Source organism: Elgaria multicarinata, chromosome 9 (assembly GCF_023053635.1).
Source record: "Elgaria multicarinata webbii isolate HBS135686 ecotype San Diego chromosome 9, rElgMul1.1.pri, whole genome shotgun sequence".
Lineage (NCBI taxonomy): Eukaryota > Metazoa > Chordata > Lepidosauria > Squamata > Anguidae > Elgaria > Elgaria multicarinata.
The window spans coordinates 37,663,900-37,689,302 of NC_086179.1; the positions used below are offsets into that span (position 1 = coordinate 37,663,900).

The following is a 25,403-nucleotide window of genomic DNA, read 5'->3' on the forward strand; positions in this document are numbered from 1 at the left end:
AAGGTCTCCGAGCCAAGCTGAGAGTGTCAGATAATCCCATAGAAGTAGGAAATTGTTGAAGTAACGCGTCTCTTCGGGGCAGGAAAACTTCTTGGTTCCTTTAGACACTTTTTTCTTCCTTGGGGGAAACGTAAGAGCTGCTCATAGAAAACAACACCCAGGGAAACTATGTAGAATTTTTTTAAAAACAACAACCTTAAACTCAAGTCTTATTTCCTGTGATTTGTGGAGAAGATTTTAATTGTCCTGCCAAAATGTCAATACGGTCCATTATTTCCATAAAGCGTTGACCCCCTCAGCTGTGGTGGAGAGTGAGTGACTTATACGGTAGTCCTGCAATGTAGTTCACAGTTAATACTGCCAGATAGAGGAAGGACTAAGGATGATTTAGATTTTCAGCCAAAAAAATTTCAGCCACCGTTCAGGTTGCAGCAAAAGTCAGTATCGTTAAAGGGCAGCTCCCACTCACCCCCGACTCTCTCAAGCCCAAAGCCAGCACTCAGGTGCATGCAGAAGCAGGGCCTCCGCTAACGTACATGCAGCCGCGTTGCGTTTTTAATTTTTTTTAGGGCGGTCCTTTGCCCGTTTAAGCAGAAATAAGTCCTTCAACTCCCAGAATCCCCGAGCCGGCTGGCTAGCGGATGCTGGGAGTTGCAGGACTTATTTCTGCCTTTTAATATGCACAGCGTTGCACACTTAACAGTTAGAAAGAGCAGGAACCATTTCCCCTCTCACCTTGTGTTTTGTGGCTGGTGTGAGTAGGGGAAAAATTCCCGGATTTCTCTTTTATTTTCAATGGTAGGGGGTAAGGGAAGAGAAAGAAAAGGAAACTGTAAACGAACCGGAATGTGAGAAGCCCATGTGAGTCTTGATTATTTAGTCTAAGGATAATCCCAACCAGAGGACTTTCTGGGGCGTGTTTGAGATATAGCGCAGCCTATTTTTCTCTCGCCATTGGACCACTGTCCTTTTAGGGGCGGAGGTTAGCCAGGATTGACAGGTGCTGGTGGAACGTTTCGGGGCGGAAAGGAATTTGTATAAAGGCAGCGGAAAAGTTCAGGTAACGGGCGCTTCCGCGGGCGGTGGTCGTTGCTGTAGTCGGCCCATTTTGGAGAGGGGTGGTGGTCTGCACCGGCACAGCCCTATTTGACGGTAGTGGGAAAGTTTTAGCCTTCCAGGGCAGGCTGGGTCGGTGCTAAGGAGGTTTCTCCTCCTCCTCCGATTTCTGCCTACCGAGGGCCGTGGCCGGTTCATACGTGCATATGCATTTCACTTTCCCCCTTGCAATCGCTTTTCCATGCTTTAAAGCTGTTTTCACATTCCTGATACTTTAGGACAACAGCAAAACTGTTTGCCAGCCCTGATAAGAACGACAACAATAACTTTGAGCACGTGCAGTTTTGCATTTTAAACGCCCTTAAATGATAGCAACATCATGATGATATAAACAAAATGGAGATTGTTTTTGCTGTCCTGATGCTCTACTGGCTTACTGCTGCTCTCTGCCTGGTCACTGGGGTGGGGGGTTTAGAATTTGAAACTACTACAATGTATTTTTTTAAAAAAGTTTTCTCAGGAAGATTTAAGGTCTTTTCAGGAACTGATGGCAAAAGCTCCCTGGACTTCTCTCAAAGCACACAGGATCTAAGTAGGCCAAGGGAAGGAGCTGCCCCATCAGTCCTCTCAAGCTGCTCATGACCCCTTCAGGAGCTGATGGCATGAGCTCCCTGGCCTGAGCTTTCCTATAGTTAAATGCATTATGGTTTCCCATTTGGCTAAATTCTAGAAGTGTAAACCCTGCTCCTTGTGGGAGGCTGTGTCTCAGTGGCAAATCACCTGCTTTGCCTGTAGAAGGTCCGATGTTCAACCCCCACCTTTATAGGTAGGAGTGGGAAAATTCCAGCCTGAGTAAGTACTTATTGGAAAGCTGCTGCCAGTTAGTGTTGACAATACTGGGCTAGATAAGACCAAGGGCCTGTCTCAGTATAAGGCAGCCTCCTTTGTTCTTTTTGTAGCTAAAATAGCACTCGAAGAATATCAGTCTTGGCATTTGGTTTTGTAGGGGAAAGTGTACCTTCATCAGGAGCATTTGCATATGTCTTATCCAGAAATAATTATAACTGTGTATTATTTATTAAAGTTGGTTATCGTGAGCTTATCTTCAAGCTAACAAGGCAATTTACAAAGTAAGTGGCAGATTTTGCAAGGCCTATGCTCAATGTAGATGAGAGTGTTACTCCAACTGTGCTTCGTAACGGTCTCTTAGATCAATGAAGAATCTCCTGCTCTCTTTAAGCTTACCATCTACACACCAAGTTAGTATTGTAAGGGGATACAGAGAAACATTTTTGGCTGTGCAGCACACCTCCCTTGAGCAATCACTAAAGCTGCAATTTTGTGCACCATTACTTTGGAGTAAGTACTTACTTTTGAGTAAACTTGCATGGGGCTGTGCTGTGCAGCTTGTGATAGTATAAATAGGGAGAAAGTCCCACTGGATTTATTTCTATGTAAACTTGTATAGAATTGGGATGTACAGCTAGAGTCAGAGGGCAGCTTCAAACAGTGCAGAACTAGTGGATGTGAAAGTTGCTTAAGCATCCACTGTTTCCACATGAGTAATAGCTGCATTTTTTCACATATGTCTGATTTATTTTTCAGTGCAAGCTAGTTTGTTATCATGCCACCATAATCAGTGGTAGTTTTCTGGTTTGGGTAAATACAGCAGGATTTGCTTGAATTTTCCTCTGTCTATCTGTTTCACAGGGATCACCTTTTAAGCTAAAAGTGATTCCCATTGGCAGGTAAGTGTCTCTTTGCAAGTTTGGAATTGCCTGTCTTCAGACAGTCAGAATGGATGTTAAAGTTGCAAAGACTGCACTGTAAATTTGATATGGATGTAATTGTCTCATTTTACATATTAAGTCTCAAAATTTTCCTTTGCATACATCATCTTATTCAATGGGGCATTTTTGAAGAGATGAATAGCATTCCTCTTTCCCCTCCCACTGTTTGGCCTCTGAAAATTATGATTTGAAGGAGAGTCATATAACTTGTTATATAATATTTACTTGGTTCATGTTCTCTTTAGCAAGACGTGAAAGTCATGTCGGACTGGGTGTCATACTATAAAAATGAAGAGGAGGAAGAGGAGGAACAAGCTGAAGAAGCTGAAAACATTGGTAAGAAGCTGTCTAAGGACTTGCATATGCTATTAATTTACCATATGTAAACACTGAGTTGAAGCCAATTTTGTCTGCAGCTAGCCTGCAACATCAGTATTGAAAATATCTGGAAACCAATACAGCTGGGCCAATGGATTACTAGGCATCTGCACAGGTGAAAGGTTATACTGAACACATATAACATATTGCCGTTTTTATATGGACTTTTACCACTTGTGCAGGACCCTAAGAAATCCAAACCATAGGAAGAGCCTTGTTGGATCAGACCAGATGCCTAACTAGTCCAGCATCCTGTTTCTCACAGTGGCCAACAAGATTCCTATGGGAAGACCACAAGCAGGACATGAGGGTAGTAGACACTTTTGTTCCACAGCAACTGATACACATAAGCATGGTACTTCTGAAGCTTTAGGTAATATATAGCCATTGCTATTAGTTACCATTGATAGCATTATCTTCCATGAATTTGTCTAATCCCCCTTTAAAGTTGCCAAAGATGGTAGTGATGACCACATCTTGTGGTTATGAATTCCTTAATTTACCTTCTTAATTTTTTTTAAAGAAGTTTCTAGCTGTTAAGGATACAGCGATAGGTGAGAGCATGTGCACACTGTCTGCAAAAGTATTCAGAGGATGTAGCTTCTTCTTTGTTTGAATACAGGCCTCCAGTGAAGGAAGGCAGGGGCAACATGATTTCCCTGAATCATGCTGTGATTTGCTGCCACCAGCCTCTGTGGCCTTGCCCAGGTAGACTTGCCCCTTAGGGCAAGGAGTAAGGGAACAAACTGGTTCTTCCAGTTCCTTGAATCCAGAACAATCAAAGATTAGTAGCACCATTGCACTGGATTCAAATGGAAATAGAAGCACAAACCTTAGAGGTAGATTGCTTAATTATAAGTAAGGGAAAGGATTGTGAAGAGGATACAATAACCAGTGAAATTATAAAGAGATCAAACAGCTGGAAACCTACGACAGACAAAATAATAATAATAAAAAAGTGCTAACTGCTATACTATGTACTGGTTGTAAAGGTCCTGAGTCAAGCCTCACCAAACCTGAAACCTCCTCCTCCAGACAAGATGAGATTGAGGGACAATGGGCAACAACAAGCCCTCTCCAGTTTTATGTTGTATCCAGGCCTGACTGAATTGCTCTCCCCACTTCCCTCCGACTCAGGTGTAAGCAGTCTTCTCTCCCTTCGGGCCTGAGTACAAATCTATGGTGCGACCACACTTAGAATACTGTGTACAGTTCTGGTCACCACGCCTAGAAAAAGGATATTATGGAGGTGGGAAAAGTGCAGAAAAGGGCAACTAAAATGATCAGGGGGCTGGAGCATCTCCCCTATAAGGGAAAGTTACATCAACTGGGATTGTTTAGCTTGGAAAAAAGGAGGCTAAGGGGAGACGTGATAGAAGTGTAAAAAATTATGCATGGTATGGGGAATGTGGATAGGGAGGCATTTTTCTCCCTCTCTCAAAATACTAGAACCAGGGGACATCCCATAAAGCTAATTGGTGGGAGATCCAGGACAAATAAAAGGAAGTACTTCTTCACAGCACATAGTTAAATTATGGAACTCACTACCACAAGATGTAATGATGGCCTCCAATGTGGATGGCTTTAAAAGGGGGTTGGATAAATTCTTGGAGCGAAGGCTATCACTGGCTACTAGCCCTGATATGGTTAAATAGTGGACAGTGTAAGAACCAGAGTGACTCTATGTTCTAGTAGTGTGCTGTCTCTAGTATTTGAGGCAGTAAGCCTGCGTGCACCAGTTGCTGTGGAACATGGGTGGAAGGGTGCTGTTGCACCATGTCCTGCTTGTTGGTCCCTGGCCAATGGCTGGTTGGCCACTGTGTGAACAGAGTGCAGGACTATATGGACCCTTGGTCTGATCCAGCATGGCACTTCTTACGTCGTTTATGACCTTGAGGTTGGAGGCAACGTGCCCAGAGACAGCAGAACCATGTACTTTTGAGATAGGACAGAGGTACAGGAACTGACTTTTTTTTTCTTCTATAGGGGAATATAAATATATTGGTCGGGACACTTTGGTTTTTTTAGTGGATGCCTCAAGAGCCATGTTTGATTCCTATGATGATGGTGATTTGACTCCTTTTGATATGACTGTCCAGGTAAGTTGACCTTTCAGAAAATTAATGTTAATTCCAGTTCTTGTAGTTTGACTTTTCCTAACATGTGTTAGAGCAGTATTAATATAATTTATTCACCAAAAGTTGATACAACTGGCTATTTTTGAGAGAGGGATCATGGCGTAAGATGGACTAATACAGCAACTTCTCCACTCAGATCAGGGACAAGAAAGCCTTTATTGCTCCGAGAACAAGAGTTGTAGGAAGTAGTGGTGGGGGAAGGGAAATTTAACCCTTACTGTTCCCAATATCCTGATGAAGATGTCCCTGTGGGGAGGATGTGTGAGTGAGTGAGAGCGAGAGAGCGCCCAGCTCACGCTAGCTCTGACCGCAGCCACTTCTGGCATGTGGCCTCCGTTGTAGCATCCACTGCCACATGCAGCCCTCATGGGCAAAAAGGTTGTCCACTCCTGGTCTAAGGACACTTTCTCAACACAGGTCTCACGACTGCCCTTTAACCCTTTCCCTCCAAGGAGCATTAACCACTTGTCCTATTGGCAGGTTTTATTATCTAGGAAGGGCAAGGATCTAGCTAACAGATGGTAACCCTCAAACCTGCAAGCAGCTTCTCTACTTCCTCAGTTTACAAAAGCTGAAACATATCCAAGGTAACCTACAAGGTGGTGTCCTAGACCCATCCATCTTTGATTCTCTCAAAATTATGGTATCTAACTTGGTACTGATACTAGTGGTTTTACCTCCAAAGTATGATGGAAACTGCTCACAGCAGGCCTTCTTGGATTCTTTTACCTGGGTCCCTGAACTTATATGCAAAAGGTTTACACCACTTGAAAAGAGAAGCTTTCCCTCCTCAGCTGTGCCCTCCTAGTCCCTCCCATTGGACCCAAAGCCTCGTATTGGTTAAAATGGGAGGCTTTTTTCAAGCCTAGCTTCTGCAGGGGAGATTGGGGTTGGGGGCTGCCAGTTCCCCACTGCTGGTATAGGTGACTGAGTTAGATGGACTAAAGGTCTCACTGTACAAGGCATCTTCCTAACTAGATTTCCTCATTTATGATTTTCCTGCAAGGCTGGTGCAAAATCTCTGAAAACATTGTGGCAGTCCTTAGAAATATTTGCAGATATTTTAACCTCACTCATCAGTCTAAAAGATGAGTAGATGTAGGATGTCCTGCTTTTTTTTTAGTGGTCCTTTCCCTCCTTTTCCCCAGCTGATTTGTATTTTCTTACTAGTGTATTCAGAACGTGTACACAAACAAGATCATCAGCCACGAGAGGGACCTTGTTGGTGTGGTGTTTTATGGTACTGAGCAACACAAAAGTTCCGTGGATTTTAAGCACATTTATGTTCTTCAGGATTTGGACAGTCCAGGTAAAGAGAGAATGATGTGAGGTTCATCTGTGAAGGTAGAATGCTGGAAACCTGACACAGTAGTTTTCAGTAGCAGATGTTTTTTACTGACAGGTTAAGGGCCTGTTTTGTATTCTGTGCAGTGCCTAGTATGTGGATGATTATCAAGATAAATACCTGATAATAGAAACAATTGGAGGAAGAGATCTTTTCTTGGCTGTCAGGCTTCTTATTTCATTCCAATATTTAAGATAAACCTGTGCTGGATAACCACAGTCGACTCGATTGGATCTAATAGTATGGTGCAAGCTGGGAGTAACCTGATCTATGTTACAGTTCAGAATGTGGTGAAGCAGTTATGGTTTCTTTGCCGTGGTTTCACTTAAGTAGGATATGGCTTCACAATAGTTTCACAGTCTATATTTCATTGTGCTAATAGGATCACTTAAATTGGTCTATAACAGGGAGAGGCAGAAGGAAGATCCCGAGATGTTTTGGGCTTCCAGCTCCTAGAAGCCCCTGTCAGCATAGTCAGTGGTCAGGGATCCTGGGAGATGAAGTCCAAGGCATCTGGAGATTTATTTTCTGCCGACTCCTGGTCTATAAACCAGAGCGTTGCCTTTCCCTGGTCACATTTTCCACTATACTATACTTTGTGTCAGGGGTGGGCAACTTTTGGCCCTAGCCAGCATGGCAATGTGAGGCATGATGGGAGTTGTAGGACAAAAAAACCACACACATCTGGAGGGCCACAAGTTCTCCACCCCTGCCTTATGTTTTCCAGGCTTTAAGCCCCTTTGCCGGAGATCCTGTTTTGTGTTCTATACAGTACCTACTATGTAGCTGGTGCTTTACAAATATTTAGTAATACTAATAAGAGAGAGAGAAACGCTGAAGGAATTTTGAACAGATAGAACATTCAAGGGAACAAGGTTTTTAAAAAGCTAATCAGACAATTGAGCTATAGTCATAAAGAAACTGGCATTAGGTTAACAGAGTAAGCATAATGGCGGCATTAGTCAAACTAGAACAGGGTGTAGGGTGTTTTGTGTGTGTGCATGAAAACATCCATAGTTTATTATGGCATGATGTTTTGCAGGTTAACTCTATGAGAAAAGTTCATCTGACAAATTACAACTCAGCCTTTTGCTTACAGAATTGCAAAAATGCAAAATAAGTTATACAATTTAATGATTACAAATTTTAACTTTAGAATTAATTACAACAGCAACAAGAAAAATGTAACCAATGGGTAACAAGTAAGATTCAACTAGGTACCTGTTGTTTCTTCCAATATGTAAACGAATAAAGGTTTTGGGGATAAGTCTCTCTACCAAATTTTAAAGTAAAGTATTTGGTTCATTTCTAATGTCATCCAAACTTCACTTTAGCTAAACTTTATTTTCAGGCTTTTTTGGTTTTCCGCCAAATGTATTTAGCAGCTAAGAAAAGCCGATAGTTAGTGATGGACACAAACAACTGCTGAGCTGAACAGTTGTCTGTATGAGTGGGTTAAGAAGCAACGTGGACAAACTGTTGAATAATTTGCAAATGTCTGCCTATTGTGGCTTAGAATAGTAGTCATTGACTCTTTCGTTTGCTTTTGCTTTTGCTTTGTGCAAGGACAGTGAACCCTAGTCCGTTGTTGTTGTTGTTGTTTACCACTAGGGGCAAAACGAGTGTTAGAGCTGGCCAAGTTCAAGGGAGAGCAGGGGAAAGCCCTCTTCCACAAGTCGTTTGGCTGTAGTGCCGACTACTCATTAGGGGAGGCCCTCTGGGTTTGCTCCAATCTCTTCAGCGATATCCGCCTCAAGATGAGCCATAAGAGGATCATGCTGTTCACCAATGAAGATAACCCTCACGGTCAAGATAGCACGAAAGCCAAATTTGCTAGGACTAAAGCGGCTGACCTTCGAGAGACAGGTCAGTACTTCAGATGAAAGATGAAGTGTAACGTAGAATCCTGAGGTATAATTTATTTATTACATTTATATCCCACCCTTCCTCCAAGAAGCTCAGGGCCTCTTTGATTCTCACAACAATTTGCCCTGTGAGGTAGATGAGGTTGAGGAATAGTAACTGGCCCAAGGTCATCCCCTGACATCTTCATGGCTGGGTGGGGAATTGAACCATGTTGCTCTAGTTCTAGTCCAACCCTTGTATCTCTAGACCATACTGGCTCTCAGGTGCCTCTAATTTTGAGGATAAGGTCAATAGAGGCTGGTGGCTGCTATTTTGGTGGGGCTGTGAATACGTTCTGGGTTTCCATCAGAACCAGCCAGAACTCATAAAGAAGTTATCCAAAGTGGTGAACCCCATCCCCCAAATGGGTTCAGCACCTTGGAGTGAGCAGAGAGAATTCTCTTTACTGTCTGCATTTCTCTCTCAGATTCATTCAGCCAGGAAACAACTCAAGAAGGGAGCCAGGAGAACATATGAATAAGAGAAGGCTGGATTTCCAGTTTTTGCTTCTGCAGTCCACTTCCTTTAAATTGCAGGGGAGATTGGTGGCTGAACTTATCAGTAGACGATAATTGTGTTTGTGTATTGACCCGTTACTAAGAGCCAATATGCACTCTGTACTCCTTGCTTCAAGCTCCTTCCTCTGAGTGTTCTGGGAGTATTTAAGCTTTTTTTGCAAAATAAAGACCTATAAAATAAGTGGAATCTGTAAGAAAATGTTGCCGTGTAGCATGCTCTCTGCTTAGCATTGCAGCTGCTCCATTCCCCTTCCTCTAGTTTTATGGTCTCCCCACCCATATCAATCAGTCAGCTTTGCTTGGCCACTACTGAGTATGAACAGTCCTCAATGGACTGTTTTGGGGCTTCCCTCTCCGCTTTTCTATAGTTTTTTGCACTTCTGCAAAACTTGGGGTTCCCCCTGGGATGCTGATACCTCCCTCTTCTTTGTCAGCAACTCCATTTTGGCTATATAAGTGAAAGGCATTCAAAACCTGAACATCAGAAATAATGGAATTATGATGTCTAGATCCTAATATAGAAAATGGGTTATTTATTTTCCTCTAATTCTGCTTTGACTCTAGGTATTTACCTTGACTTAATGCACCTGAAGAAGCCTGGGGGATTTGATATTTCCTTGTTCTACAGGGACATCATTAATACAGCAGATGATGAAGACCTAGGAGTCCAGTTTGATGAGTCCGGCAAGTTAGAAGACCTCATGAAAAAAGTACGAGCAAAGGAGACAAGGAAGCGAGCTTTAGCCAGGTGAGTACTAAGAAAAAACTAAATTCTCTTCATCTTCTTGCAGGGTGGTCAGGAGACCTATCAAACAAAAATCCTCCTCTCCTTGGAGAGGGCTGTTAGTGGATGATAGGGAAGAGTTATGTTAAGGCAGCACATAATAAGTTGTGGGAAGTTTATTTTGTGATGCTTTGTAATGAGAATCTTCTTGTTTCCTTTTATCTTTTTTAAAGTGGAAATTGAAATGCAATATAAAGTTTAGACAACTCAAAACTGTATTTACTGCTTTTACACAGGCTAAACTTGTATCTGGGGAATGATCTGGCTCTTACTGTCGGCATTTTCAACTTAGTCCAGAAAGCTTTCAAGCAGCCTCCAGTGAAACTTTACAGAGAAACCAATGAGCCAGTGAAAACAAAAACACGAACCTTTAATCGAGAGACAGGTAGTTTGCTTCTCCCCAGTGACACTAAGAGGGCTCAGGTAATGTACCTTGAGTATTTGTTTACTCATTCTCCCCCACTCCTTCCTATGTCAGAAGTTCTAAGGCCATTTAAATATCTGAGGAACCCTTGTGGGAACATCCTAAAATATATCATTTTTACAAGCCCTTATAACATAACCTGAAGTATCATAGTAATTGCTTCCTTTGCTCTGTCCCATTGTGGCACCTAAGGCTTCTTTTAATAAAAATTATACATTAAAGTTGGTTGGTTTAGTAATTTTTCTTGGCTTTTTCTCAACAGACATCTGGGCTGGGTTAACTGTGGTAGGGAGGTAAATCAAGAGATTAGGACTCAGCCATAGTGTGTCAAACAGTGGATTTTGCAGGAGTTGTAATCTGCTGTAATTATTCTTGGTGGAGGAAGTATGCTGAATCCTGCAGGTATCATTGTGTTTTCTTCGCTTACAAATGTGGTTGCTATTGCTTCTTCCCCCCATTCCCCTTTTTAGATCTATGGGAACCGTCAGATTGTGCTGGAGAAAGAGGAGACGGAAGAAGCAAAGAAATTTGATTTACCAGGCTTGTATCTGATTGGCTTCAAACCCTTGATAATGCTGAAACGACATCATTACATCAGGCCTGCCCAGTTCATCTATCCTGAGGAGTCCTTGATTAGTGGTAAGCATATGTGGGAACAATAGTCTGCTTTATACCTTTGACAGAGAAATCATTTAAATATGCAGAGTAGGATCTTAAATGAAAAAAAAATGGGGGATAATAAATCTCCCAATGGATTTTCTGGACCTGTACGTATCAGGGTTTAGAGCAGGATTCAGATTAGATGTATTCCAAACTACTGAACAGTCTCGCTTAGCAATTCCACATGTTCAAAAGCATTGGAGACAAGATGAAATCTTGAAGTAGCCACAGAGACAACCTGAGAAGCTTCATTGTCTTGTTTCTTTGTTGGTACTATCAACTCATTTGGACTTATTTGGTCTGTTTGGGCCTGTTGTTGGGAGACTGAGAGACTGATCCTGGTTAAGCAATGTCATATCCTCTTGTCTGCTGATTTATATTGGGACTGTGGATGGCGATGTAGTAAGACGTGTGTCTTCGTTGCTCAGCTTCATTTGACTTTATCTTTATTTTTGTACTTTGTTTGGATTCTGCCTCTTTTTCTTTTGGTCCTCTCAACCGCTCAAATGCTTTTGTGTTGTGCTTCTGTGCAACAAATTGCTTTTCTGTCTGGTAATTTGTTTATCAAACAAACAACGAAAATAATAGAAGTAGCCACAGCTTAAATCCTATGTAGCAGAGCGTGTCACGCAGTACTACTGATGTCACATGGAACCACTGCCAAGCAGTGCCCTCAACTTCCATCCATCTCAAGCAGTTCAAAATGACTTGATAGTCTGTGGTCTCAAGACCTGCTGAGAAGTCCAGAAGAATTAGTAGAGCTTTTAGTGGGTTGGATCCAGATTTCAATGTGTGGATCAGGGCTAGTGGGAGTGAGCTTCCCCACCACCTTCTCCCCACGGCAGCTCCTCCACTCCCATAATACTACATGGAGGTTCAGGGACCCTACTGAATGGGGTTGGGCTGTGGTGCAGGTTCAGAACTCTGCTTATGGAAGGTGCCTCCCAATTTGAGAGGATCCCCCCTCCGACCTATATCACAAATCACCCCATTCAGCAGCGTCTCCCCACCCTCTCCGCAGCCTTTTCGGGGGAACATTGGTCCATCCAGCCCAGTACTGTTGACACTGACAGTGACTGTCCAGAGTTTCAGGCAGGGCCTTTTCCTGCCCTACCTGGAGATGCCAGGGATTTCACCTGAGAACTTCAGCATGTGCTCTACCACTCAGCTATTGCCCTCCCTCTGGGGGGTTGGAAGGGCAGTCATCAGGAGGAAGAAGTGGGGAAGTCCACTTCTACCAGTCCAATTGCACATACTTATACTGGATCCAGCCCGCTGTGTTGTATGTTGCTTTCGGTGTAACACAGTATATACATTTCAAAGAAATGTATATACATTTCAAAGAAATGTATATACATTTCAAAGAAATGTATATACATTTCAAAGAAATGTATATACATTTCTTTAAATAATTTTATTTTATTTAAAATATTTATATACTGCTCCCCATTCAAGAATTTCAGTGGTGGACAATAGAATAAAAACAATCAAAATGCATATTTAAAAGAAACAAAGTGCAAAATAAACTGGAGCTCTTCATCAAGGGAAGGCTTCCTGGAACGACGGCGTTTTCAGGAGGTGCCGGAAGGAATACAAAGTTGGCACCTGCCTGACCTCCAGAAGCAGGGAGATCAGGCATCTGCCTTATGGGGCTGGTGTAAGAGTTACCATGGTAAGGTCACTTGAAAAGAGTCCATAAGGACTGCTGCTGCTGATTATTACTACCATCCAGAAAAGAAGAACATTTAAAAATAGGACCTGTACCTATTTGTGAATCCACAGATATACCTGATGGTGAAAGCTCGCTGTAATGATTTCAGAGAAGTCTTCTAAGTGCCCGAATCATGTAATCTGACTAACATAAGATTTTGCTCATAGGAAGCACTACACTATTTAATGCCCTGCTAACAAAGTGTTTGGAGAAAGGTGTGATGGCTGTATGCAGATACACCCCCCGCCGAAACACTCCTCCCAGATTTATAGCCCTGGTCCCTCAGGAAGAAGAGTTGGATGAACAGAATGTACAGATCGCTCCCTCAGGTAATCGAAGGGGTCAGCGTTTCTGTACTGCATTTGGCTAAATGTATTCCACTGTTGTCAGATATTATTATTATTATTATTATTATTATTATTATTATTATTATTAATAATTTTTGGCCATCTAATTTGAAGAATGGAGATTTATATCAGCCTTCCCCAATCTGGTGCACTCTGGAAATACTGTACTAAAACTCTCCATTACCAACTAGCACATTGGACATGCTGGTTGGGGATGATGGGTGCTGTAGTCCAACACATCTGGAAAGTGCAAGGTTGGGGAAAGCTAATGCCACTGAGTATCACAGAGTGGATATCAAAAGATTTTTCTCCAAATCTAATAATAGTAGTCTCATTCTTTGATTTTGTAACATATGTATTGTCTAGGCTGTTTGGGCTGCTACTAATAAATTCATTGAGATAATCCCAGTTCTTACCATTAAGTAATTAGTAGTGCACAAAATTATTTTTGGAATGATTCAGAGGGAGCAATCCTGTGGACCCTAGATAGTGTCGGAGGGGCGTAGCATATTTCAAATTCCCCGATTTGAAGTTGGAGGCAATACTCTGCACACACACACACCCCAGCTAGCTGCTCCCTAAGTTTGGAAACTCGACCTGGGAGAAGTGGGTGTTTTGGGGGAGGAAGGAAGACTGGATTGGTCAGGAAATGGGGAATTACTTTCTCATATTAATTATCTCTCTACAACAAATTTTCTTACAAACTATTCTATAAAAAAAATCCCTTCAAAGACATTCTTACTCATTGGCACTCAAATAATGTTAGTTAATTAATGAGTGGATACTTTAAGTTCCTTCGTAATCAAGCTTTACCATGTCAATTTTAATCTATGGAGGCAAATGCCTTGATAATGGGAATTTAGGTCCGAAGGTTATTCAGAATTCTTAGCATCTGGGGGGCTTGCATTGACAGAATGGGTTTTCCATTTGTGCTTTCGAGTAAATTATCTTGTTTATTCTCTCTCTCTCTACTTAGGGTTTCATTTAATTTACCTACCTTATGCAGATGACAAACGGAAAATTGATTTTACAGAGAAGGTTCCAGCTAATCAAGAACAGGTGAACAAAATGAAGGAAATAGTCCAGAAGCTTCGGTTCAAGTACAGGTGAGCAGAGAGCAGAAGGATGTAAAATTAACGTGCATGTACTTGTCAAAAAGTTTTTGGGCAACCCCTCTGGAGATTCCAGAGCAAAACTTACACTGAACATTTTAGTTTCTCTTGTAATAGGGTACTTTTGCAGTACTCAATAATTAGTATCCCAGTTATAGCACAGATCCCATGCTTATTAAGCTTTAACATCTCAAACAGTGCCATTTTCTTTGAATTCAGTTTTAATAAGGACAAAACATCTCCATGTCCCTAGACTTAGGTACTACAACCCAAGCAGAACTGTGATTCACAGATTTAAGCTTTTAGTAAAACTTCGGCATTAGCCATAGATGATGTATATTAAAACCTCCTAGAACTCTTCAAATTTGACAAAATTCTGATAACGGACAGCATGTAACCAAAGTTACTTGCAATGAGAAGCTTTGGCTGGCTGCAGCTTCCAAAAGCATAAATGTGCAAGTGCAATAATAGTTGTGGAGTTTTGTTACGTTCAAAGTGGCCCTCAGGTCCTTATTAAATAAGGAGAGGCCTCTGGAGATGGACTATGCAGTTGACAGTGCTTGGTCGATCAAAGGTTGTGTTTTACAGAGCACAAGACTATTGTACGACAACACTAATTCACAGAACTACATCTTATGCTCAAATAGAATGATAGTGCCAATACAGTTTGTTATAAGAATTATTCCACCTTATTCTACATACAGCTGCATTTCAAAGATTTAACCAGTATTTGAGTAAAAGAGTTAGAAATTATTTATAAAGACCTTGTAAAATCTTAAGTTTTTCTCTCCATCTTGATGGAGATGAGTCATAGTGAAAAACGAAGGAACAAAACTAATACAAGAGGATGAAAAGTTGCATTCCATGTTTTTGTATCTGTATGTACACCTGTCTTATTAGAAACATGTGGCATCTCTACAAGGAGGTTAAAAGGACTGACGGAAAAAATGCTCCTTGGTGAAATGGTTCAGAGTTTTAATTTGAGGATGATCATTTTTGGAATGTGATGGCACTGTCCCAATTTCTGGATAATGCTCACCTCCTTGGCATTTTCTACCTGGGTTTCAACAGGAGCGAGAGTTTTGAGAATCCAGTTCTTCAGCAGCACTATATGAACCTAGAGGCTTTGGCACTGGACCTTTTGGAACCTGAAAAGGCTGAGGATCTGACAAGTAAGAATAATTTAATGTAGTAGAGATGGCTTTTTTCCTGTTGTCTTTGGAATGTTTCCCTACTATTCAGATATTCAGAAATCCAGTAAACAATGGCTTGTTTGTGTTTAACCTTGTGATTTTTGCGCAAGTTGCAAAGAATCTGATGGAGTTAAATGGAATGAGTCACTCGTGAGTTTCAACTAAATACTGCCCAGAAATGGAAATGGGGATTTTCACATTTAACTGAGAACTGAAATTCAATGTATTTTTACCCCCACCAAGCTGCTGGTCTGCTATTTGGGTCTTTAGTTGTAGTGGCAATTGTGAAGGTTTCCTTTGCTGTTTTCCTTCAGTATTCTGGGATCTCAATTATTTCAGATTACACCAGCTCCTTCTGATCAACCATTTCTGCCTTGTCATACCTGGTTATTAATTAGTTATGGCTGAGACAATAAATATAGAGCAATTCAGCATTGCCAGAATTGACTAACATTTTTGCTTCCCTGTATAAAATGGTTTACTTTGTCTTGGAGTCTTCCTTTTACAAATGATAATGCTTTAGTAATCAGCATTTTTCAGTAGTAGAAGCCACTTGTTCCTTTGCATTCAAAACTTAATAGGCATGATCTTGAATTGTCTTGCTGTGAAGCTGTTTTTCTTTAACAGAGGCTTTCCTTTGTAGAACCATTATTTCTGTATATTTGAATGCAAGTACTTAGTTAGCCTCATCTGAGAATGTGTTATAAAAACATGTTCTTTTTCTCTAGTGCCCAAGGTTGAGGTGATGGATTGCAGATTGGGAAATCTTGGAGAGGAGTTTAAACAACTGGTTTACCCACCAGGCTATGACCCTGATGGTAAAGTTACAAAGCGGAAACAAGGTGAGATTGTGAGAGTAAGGAGTAGCTGCATCCCCTAATTTTATTTGCCATTTTTGAAACTTCCAGAAATTATTTTGTAGTATCCAAGTATAACTTCTCCTTCAGAAGGCAGGTTGGCCAGGAGTTATGATAATCGAACCACATTCTGGTGCTCAGTCAAAAACAAAAAATGATAGGTGGGTATCTAATAGCCTACTTGTCTTTTTCTGCTGTTTACACACCAAAATGTGGTTGGATTATTTTGGCCCAACTGCATTCTGAAGAAGTCATAATGGACCAAAACACTTAGTTTGGAAATTTAATGAAATTCAAGCTATTTAAATGCTTGTCAGTTCAGTTATTGGACTGTAACTTTAATAACAAAATTGCTTTCTTGGATAATTTGTCATTTGGGGAATGCTATATTTCAGTGATAGCAAGACGTAGGCAGCAAACAATTAACCAAAAAAAAATATCTCTTTCCAGGAGATGGTACTGAGCCAGCAGAAAAGAAAGCCAAGATAGAAATCTCTGAGGAGGAGCTGAGGAATCATGTTCAGAAAGGCACTTTGGGTAAACTTACTGTGCCAGTTCTGAAGGAGGTGTGCAGGATTTATAAACTGACAGGGGGTGGAAAAAAGCAGGAACTTTTAGATGTGGTGACAGAATATTTCACAAAACACTGAGTTCTTTGCAGATATTTCCCACTGCTTAGTCTCATTTTCTGTAAGCATTAGATTTTGGCAATGGAAAACAGGTGTATCTTTGTGAATATAATTAGATCAAAGGGAGTGGGATTTTTCCCCCCACAAGAGGTTGAAGAACCTATTGAAACTTAGGGTTTATTGATAGAAAAAGGCCTTTCTCCACAACTCTAGATTTAATTATGAAAATGTATGTGACTTTGTATTCAATAAATTAACTTTTGTACATGTCAGTCTGCTTTTTCTTCCTGCTGTTTCAAATATTACACTGTATGATCATACATTACGATGTATGATCACACAAGTATGTAATGTTGATTATTAGAAACAAGTTACCTTTGTTCTGCTGTTAGTGCAATATGCATCCATAATAAAGGAAAGGCACTCTGCTCTTGAGAAAGTATTTTTAAAAAAATACTAAGAAATTTAAAGGAAAAACTAGGCCATATTGCTTTTTAAGTGCAAGATGCTATCCTTAGTTTGGAATTAACCTATTGCTTGCTTTCTGCTGTTTAACAAAAGTGTGGCTTATTTAAAGTATAGTCCTAATGTAATCCTGATATTTAAGGTAGGAGTGTACAACTCCCAAACCATTGCTGCAAGGACCATTTTATTGCATTACTGTTTCGGCAAGATTGTAGCAGGTTGCGCTTATTACAGTTTTAACATTTAAAACTGACACAATCTAGAATGCATAAAATTAAGCAGGTTGTAAACACATTGAGTGTATGTGAGCCTAGAGCAATTAATCAGTAACGTTCACAAGGGGAAAGAGTTCCCCTAAATTAAGCCTTGATGTGGATCAGAAAATAACCAACTTCGCTAGGGAGAGGCAGGCAGTACTGAAGGTGTGAACTTCTAGGTAGCGAAAGAGAGCAATAAAGGACCATGGCTTATCCTACTCCATGTGTACTGTTGCTGGTGATGTCCCTCTTCCATCTCTGCCTGTTGGGAGGAGGCAGAGGCAACCAAGGCTTGCAGGCACTCCATGATCATTTGGATCCTTGATATTAGCTCTGGCCACTCATTCTGCCTCACCTTCTTCCATTTGCTCTATCCCTCTGGTGCAACTGCAGCAGTGAGATGAGGAAAAAGCCAGCCAGCACATGCTGAGACACTGAGCTTTCTGGGAGGAAGAGGTGGCTTGGAGGCAGCTGAAGAAAGCACAGCCTACCTGAAACCATGCCACGTCCCAATCTGAGAAAAGCTGTATTATAGGTAGCACAACATTTTATCTTCATGAAGCTTAATTTATTGAGGCCACCAGGCAATAGATGAAGCATTCTACTTCCCTCTTTCTGTGTATTATATTGAAAATGTGAACACTGATAGCTACCAATTAGCAAGCATTTTGATCACATAAATTAGGGATCACACATAATATATTATTTGTAATTTATTAAAAAGTTAAAGCCACTTGGCATCATAGATTTCAGATTCTCTTTCTTACACGGTTCTGATATCAAGCTGCATCAGGATTAGGAATTTGCCCCTCACTTACAGACAAGGGATGCAATAGATTAAAGCACTTTCAGTAAGCCAACCCCATATTGGCCAGAACATTATATGCTTTGTATTTACTATAATCCAAATCCATCTCCAAATGAAGCTAGTTCACTGTCAAAAAGGAGTAGACTTAGTTAAATCTCACTGTAGAGTTTTGCATCAGAGGGAAAAGACTGAGTATTCTCTTGTTAACGGTCTAAAGAGTGACAGAGGCAGAGAGAAGAGACTGCTCTGGTAGACAACTTCTATTACTAATAGAAGTAAACACTGTACAAAGGTCAAGACTTAAAACAAAAAATTGATATAAACTAAACATTCATTTTCTCCTTGAGTTACTTTTGTTTAGTCAGATTTAGACCAATAGTCTCTCGATGGCTTGTTGGACAGACTGAATTTGAGGCTTCAGCTGTGAGCCTTCTTTGATAGTAATGGAACAGGCAATGACAGGCCGAGAAACACCACATGCCCGGCCCAGGGCCTGCTTGGAGCGTACAAACACATAGGGCACGTTCTTGTCCTCACAAAGTAGTGGGAGGTGAAGGATGATCTCAAGGGGCTCAGCATCTGCAGCCATCACAATGAATTCAGCAATTCCTCTGTTCAGGGTTTTAGTGGCTGTGGAAAAAAGTCAGTACAATTACTGCAGGTCCATTTCTTCAGACTGCTAGGGTACTTAAAGACAGTATCCAATTGCAGTCCTAATAAAATAGGCCCATTCAATGGGTCTAATCTGTGTACCACTGGATACTGCCCTAGTAAAACCAAACTAGTAGCGAGTTTCAGCATCAAATTAGCTTAACCAATGGAAAAGGTTTCATATACCTCATCTAATTGCCAGAACTCTACAGAAAACTAACAAAACTGATAAGTTTTCATTACTTGGCAAGGTAGAATGACATGCCTAATATCCCCGCAAAACTACTATAGGTGCACCTCAAGACTTGCATGTGCCAACTAGAAAGTTAGAACTACAGACTTCTCAAATAGCAGTATTTTCAATTAACACCTTGCATGCCAAATTTGGACCAGCAGCTTTAAGAGCATCTGAGCCCACTAAATTCTAAACCATCTTTTATAAACAAAATGGTTTTACTAATCCTATCAATATTTTATATAAAGGGCTGCAAAACTATGGCAAGCCAGACATTCAGCTGGTCAGCACAGACTGGAATAGAGAGCTTGAATGAGAACACATTTGGGAGGAGTGCAGAGGGATGGGAAATCGGTTCCACAGTGGTTTCTGTTTTACTGGTGGACAGCCAGCATTGGCTCCATCCCCTTGTTTCTTGCCCACTATTTCAGTTCTGCAAATTTGGAGAAGATGTCTTAAGCCTTAGCTAGACCTAAGGTTTATCCTGGGGTCCCCTGTGTGTCATTTACATGAACGGACGATCCCGGGATAAACCTTAGGTCTAGCTAAGCCCTTAGTGTATTTGGACTGACATTGGCAAGTTATTACTAAGGTCAAGACAACCACAGGATAAGTATTTGTGTTAGGTGAAGTACTAAATACTTCATCTATAGAAGACAATAACACACTACAGGAATGGTAAATCTTTGGTACAAGTTCAACCAGATCTCACCTTCATTGGCCCCCTTACGTAACTGTTTGTAGTTACAGGACTGCTGTACAAGATCCAGCAGCGTCTTGGTTAGCTGAGCATCAGCAAGTGGATAAGCTTTAGGATTTACTTCTGCCTCAGTCTATGGGAAGGAACCAAGAATTAAGATGCAGAAAACAATTTTTCTTCAAGTGTTTGCTATTCAAGTTACCTTGAAGCTGCAAGATTGCATCTCCATCACAAAAACTTGTATTTGTGAGGTCCCTTCTTGTTAATAGTTCAAAAGCCACTTTATCAAACACTTAAAACAAGAGAATTTCTGCTCCGCCAACATCCTTTGTTACAGCACCTTTTAAAATGTTGATAATATGCTAGCTCCACACCAAATAAGACTACATTTCAGTAGAACACACCTATACATATAAGCATTTTCCCACTCTCATGTGATGGGCTTGAATTGGTTTACAGGAAGCAAGATTTTGTTTTGAATAAGCATATGTTAAAAGCCAAATCAATCTTTTCCTCTCCTCTTGTAAAAGGTGTCTGGATATCCTTTGCAAGATCTGAACGTGCTTCCATGGTACAAGGAATAATTAACCTTGGAACCAATTTGGCGTAACCTATCTCACACAATTGTGACTCTAAAATAGCATAGGTATCTTATGGATTTCATCCCGAGCTTTTCGGAGGAAAAGACAGCAACACGAAGACCTGAAGTACATAACGCTCGTGGTACGAGCACGTGGAGTGGTTGCAATTAGGTCCCACATGTTAATAAAAATACAATCAGCCTAATACAGTACGAAATACACTAACTTAAGAATAGGAGTAGAAGGCGACGTATGGACCAGGCTAGGACTTTCTTGCTTAGCACGTGGCAGGGGCTACACTTCATTAGCGCCTGTGTAGAAAGGAATAGGCCACGCTAGTTAAGTCTCTGCCCACCCTCAGGGCGTTCCTCCAGTTACAAGCCCTCTCCCCTCCCCCACCCCATGTGGTATAGCCACCTAGGTATTCTCGAGAGTTCAGACTGAGCACAGATGTAACGTGCTTTCTAGTAACATCTTGACTTGCTTGATTTGACGCCACTCACCATATTTGCGAAACGGAATGATCACACGAGCGTTTTGTCCTGGAACGCTCCTCTCGGCCCGAAAGCTTCACGGAGGAAGAAACTAAAAATGCTGGGAGTTCAGAAACGCAAGAAATACGCGCGACTGGAAATGACGTTGGGCACAGAGGCAGGCAGGCAGGAAACGGTGTCCCGCAGACCTTCTTCGCTTTAGAGATCTCTCAATTGCGACCTCTAGCTTTGGCTGATTGCAAATGGAAACTCATCCCAATAGTCAGTCTGGACGTAAGACGTAGGAAGTTAGGCGGCAATCTTCTTGTGCACACTTACTTAGGAGTAAACCCCCAGTGGGGCTTGCTTCCTAAGGAACGTGCACAATAAGATCTGGCTGTTAGTTGTTCCGGGCAGAAGGCAGAGTACCCAAATACGCGCTGTGGCGCATGCAGTGGAATATGTTTTTTCTAAGAACCCCTCAATCGCTGCCCCGTTGCTGCTTGGCGTCTTCAAGGTTCATCTCCCTACTCCATGTCCAAATCAGCCTTTGCACACCCAGCCGGCTATGCTCCGCGGCACAGCCCGCTTCCATCGCATAGGGTTGAAGCTAGGTCTAAATCCCGTGCGTGTCCAGGCTTTTGCGTTGCGCTCTCAGCAGATGTTTTGCTAGACAGTCTTAGCTTTTGTTTTAAATTTGCCAGGGCTCCTCCTGTGCCGTGCCGTCAACAGCTGCGAGATGAGCAGAAATTAAACAGGTGTAGTTTTCCTCGGTACTGCATCTGTTTACTGGGAATAGTTCGACCGGTTAAATGCCTGCAGCCGTTAAGAGCACAGGATCTCTGCTCGAAAATGTGTCAACTCTACGTGTCTGAAGATGGGTACATACAGATACAGGTAGCACAATCTCTCTGGCCTTTTGACACCGCAATTCTATGCATGTTGACTCGTAAATCTCACTGAATTCATTTATCAAATTTATATCTCGCCTTTCCACTACAAATAGTGCTCAATGCGGCTAATAATAAAATGTAAGATTGAGTATAAAATAAGGAAATCAATTAGGATTCTAGCCTAAAGCTCCAGGACTTATTACAGAATAAATCGCACTGAACTCAAATGGGATTTCTGAGCAAACGTTCTTAAGATCGGGCTGCACACCATACTTTGCTTCTGGTGTTTATTTATTTAAAGAATTTAAACTTTGCTTTCCACTCTACTCTCTCTCCCCCCTCACATAGCAAAGAGGCGTACAACATACAAAAAACACACACTAAACAATAAAATCCCCTTTGCAGTGCAATTCTATGCATGTCTACTCAGAACTGAATTCCACTGAGTTCAATAAGATTTACTCCCGCGTAAGCGTGCAGTGCAGCCTTAAAAGTCGAAGAAACTGCAAGATTGAGTATAAAATGATAAGGAAATGTAAGCCACGTGGCAGGGTGTTTTGTATTTTGTTTTATTTTGTTCTGTACAGCACCATGAAAATTGATGGCGCTAATAATAATAATAATAATAATAATAATAATAATAATGTAAGAATAGAAACCAGAGCGGGAAGGGCTCGAAGTAAAAAACCATGTACGGCAGTAGCCCGCGCTAACCCTAAGTCTTCCTTTCGTCGGGTTGCTCCCTCTGCGTCGCATCAGCCTTCACGTGCCCCTCGAGCAGGCGACACTCGAAGCCACCCGGTCGGGCCTCTCAGTGCGCCTGCGCAAGCTTTCACCGCCAAATTTGTTGTTGCTCTCGCCTGCTTTCTAGTCGCCCTCTGGGCCGCTGACGGGCCAGCGGGACGATGGAAATGGCCACGGAAGCCCTTGTTTGCGAGCGGCTTCATCTGCGGCACGATTCTCGCTGGCTGCTGGAGTTCCTGCCTGCGTCACTTTGCCTGGCGTGCGCCATTGAGACGCTGAAGGAGGACGGGACCTCGGTGTGTGGGTGTGTGCGTGTGCGCACCAGGCCAGTCGGTCGTTTTCAGCCGCCCTGTCCTTCCTGAGGCATCCAGCCACCTCCGCTTGTCCTTCATTTCGTGTTCTTCATCCCTATCTCGTTTTGCTTCTTCCCACCGTTCTCCTTCCTATCCTAAGCTCTTGGGGTCATCTGCACCTCGTAGGGGGGAAAATACCTGCCCATTTGTTCACACCAAATAGATATCAATGCGGGGTGGGGTGGAGAGTGGGCTTAATAACGAGGCAGTCCTTGGGCTGGTCGTAATTTCGGTCAGTCTTGGGCCTGGAATCTGTTTTGCGTGGTGGAACGAATGAGGTAGTAATAAAAGGTGGCTAGCAGGATATCTGGGGTGCCATTTATTTGTAGATTAAGTCCCGCACCGTCTTCATCTATTGGTTCAGTGTAGGTGCCTGGTTTCCCTATGCCTATTTAGAGAAGTAACATCGGGGCCTGCTCCTGCTGGACTCTTCCCCCCCCCCCCCAGGGCAAACTGCCATCTTGGCCCTGTGGGGAAGAAGAAGGACCGAGGGGACAGGAGCAGGCAGAAGTAACATCGGGGCCTGCTCCTGCTGGACTCTTCCCCCCCCACAGGGCAAACTGCCATCTTGGCCCTGTGGGGAAGAAGAAGGACAGAGGGGACAGGAGCAGGCAGAAGTAACATCGGGGCCTGCTCCTGCTGGACTCTCTCTCTCTCTCTCTCTCTTTCTTTCTCTCTCCTCCCTCCCTCCCTCCCTCCTTGACTCCTTTTCCTTGTGTGTCATGTCTTTATTAGATTGTAAGCCTGAGGGCAGGGACTGTCTTTTTTGCTAAGTGTAAGCCGCTCCGAGAGCCTTTTTTGGCTGAGGAGCGGAGTATAAGTATGATAAATAAATAAATAATAAATAAATATTTAGAGAGAGAGAGAGAGAGGTTGTGTTCGGACGACAGGCTAATCTACGGTTGTTTCCCATTCTGTGCTTATTACCCCCTCCCCAGTTGATTAGCGTGTTGTCCGAACTCAGTCAAAAAGTTCTACAACTCTGACGTGTAACCCCCCCATCTAAACATGAATAGGATTGTGCCCTAAGAATGTTTTCATATGTTTAGCAAATGACTTTCACATGTAGCAGATAAAACAATATGAGCCTAGTTTTGACTTCACAGTCCTAAGTGTGTTTACTCTGTAGTAAGTCCTACTATGTTCAATTGGGGGGCGGAAGGTAGCTGAGTTGGCCATAAGAAAAATTTGAAAAACCATACAGCCTAATACTTAAAGATCACAAATAATGTGCAAGCTAACTTCTTGCTAAGTGTATATAGGATTGCACGCTATCTTACAGTGAAGAATGAAGGCCTGAACTATTTGAGAAGGCACCTTAAACCATGGTGAACAAGGCTTTTTGCCTTATTCACCGTGGTTAAAGCTGGGGTGTCTTCTGAACAAGGCCCATGTAGTTCAATCCTATGCATGTTTGGAGTCTTATAATTCTTAACATTTCAAGCCAGCCATGCTGGCTGGGAAATACTATGAGTTGTAGGACTTTTTTCCAGTCTAAACATACATAGGATTGTGCCCTTAATCTATTATTTTTAGTTGTGGTCCTCTGTCTCTTGTTAACCTTGTAAGGTTCCTGATTTTGGTGCCCCTGAATTGATCTAAATTTGTCAGAATTTCCAGCCATGTTTAATGGTAGCTAGAGTTTATGTTGGTTGCTATGATGAACAGTGATTGGGCCTCTGCTTAGCTGCTTTCCTCACTCAAATTCAATGAAGGAAGTTCAGGATGTAATAGCATTAGCAGTCAAAAACAATGGCCTCATGATAATATGAGAGAAGCCATAGCTAGATGAAATTTCCTTAGGAAAAGGTTAATAACCGTATCTAGATGTGGTAAGGGTATTTGATCCTTTTCATTTGTCATATGAGGGGAATAGGAGATGCTTAACCAGAAATAAACTTGCATCCCAAAGGGGGGCAGGGTAGGAATGATATTCTGCTCGTTGCTAGGCTTATCAATTGATACTCATGATTTAGTCTCACATTTCCCTGTGAAGTCAGTGCAATAGCCTGCTGAGTTTTAAAAGTTAAGTTATTTATTTATTTACAATATTTATATACTGCTCCCCATTCAAAATTGTGGAGTGGTGTACAAGATAAAATACAATAAAACAGAATAAAACACCTTAAAATAGATTTTTAAAAGCAAAATGAAAGGTGAACTGTGAACCATCGCTGGTAATTAAAGAAAAGCTTCCTGGAACAATGACGTTTTCAGGAGGTGCTGAAAGGAATACAAAGTTAGTGCCTGCCTGACCTCCAGAGGCAGAGAATTCCATATGATGGGGGCTACCACGCTGAAGGCTTTTCCCCTGGTGGACTGTATTCATGTATGCCATCCATGTATGTGGGACTTCACAAATAATGACAGGGCACATCCCTGCTCCATGGGACTTG

At 41.9% G+C, this 25,403-nt stretch overlaps 3 protein-coding genes across 5 annotated transcripts in view; 1 reads left to right on the top strand and 2 right to left on the bottom strand.

Annotated features, from left to right (window-relative positions):
* Positions 1 to 25,403, bottom strand: part of PMM1 (phosphomannomutase 1) — a 172,091-nt gene that overhangs the window by 38,423 nt on the left and 108,265 nt on the right. The window lies entirely within an intron of this gene.
* On the top strand, positions 1,005 to 17,119 carry XRCC6 (X-ray repair cross complementing 6). 3 transcript variants are annotated; one of them, XM_063133605.1, is made up of 14 exons: positions 1,005 to 1,060; positions 2,767 to 2,804; positions 3,092 to 3,182; positions 5,211 to 5,323; positions 6,533 to 6,671; positions 8,319 to 8,573; positions 9,695 to 9,878; positions 10,151 to 10,337; positions 10,809 to 10,977; positions 12,877 to 13,038; positions 14,033 to 14,162; positions 15,240 to 15,340; positions 16,090 to 16,203; positions 16,669 to 17,119. In XM_063133605.1, exons 3-14 carry the CDS (start codon positions 3,107 to 3,109, stop codon positions 16,866 to 16,868), a joined length of 1,830 nt encoding a protein of 609 aa, XP_062989675.1. In that variant the 5' UTR covers positions 1,005 to 1,060; positions 2,767 to 2,804; positions 3,092 to 3,106; the 3' UTR covers positions 16,869 to 17,119. The 3 variants fall into 3 exon arrangements, with proteins under 3 accessions (XP_062989675.1, XP_062989676.1, XP_062989677.1); XM_063133606.1 differs by having other exon boundaries at positions 3,096 to 3,182; XM_063133607.1 differs by lacking the exon at positions 2,767 to 2,804 and having other exon boundaries at positions 1,041 to 1,060.
* On the bottom strand, positions 18,270 to 21,173 carry SNU13 (small nuclear ribonucleoprotein 13). Its single transcript, XM_063134650.1, has 3 exons — positions 21,048 to 21,173; positions 19,976 to 20,096; positions 18,270 to 19,007 (listed from the first exon to the last, which is right to left on the bottom strand). The coding sequence occupies exons 1-3, from the start codon at positions 21,048 to 21,050 to the stop codon at positions 18,745 to 18,747; spliced, it is 387 nt and encodes a 128-aa protein (XP_062990720.1). The 5' UTR covers positions 21,051 to 21,173; the 3' UTR covers positions 18,270 to 18,744.

What these genes read in the sequence shown, in the direction of transcription:
- XRCC6 (XM_063133605.1), top strand. Translation starts at nt 3,107, where the DNA reads ATGTCGGACTGGGTGTCATACTATAAAAATGAAGAGGAGGAAGAGGAG. An exon ending in CTTTTGATATGACTGTCCAG is followed by an intron (nt 5,324 to 6,532) that starts GTAAGTTGACCT and finishes TTTTCTTACTAG; the next exon opens with TGTATTCAGAACGTGTACAC. An exon ending in AAAGGCTGAGGATCTGACAA is followed by an intron (nt 15,341 to 16,089) that starts GTAAGAATAATT and finishes CTTTTTCTCTAG; the next exon opens with TGCCCAAGGTTGAGGTGATG.
- SNU13 (XM_063134650.1), bottom strand. An exon ending in ACGTAAGGGGGCCAATGAAG is followed by an intron (nt 19,008 to 19,975) that starts GTGAGATCTGGT and finishes TTTTTTCCACAG; the next exon opens with CCACTAAAACCCTGAACAGA.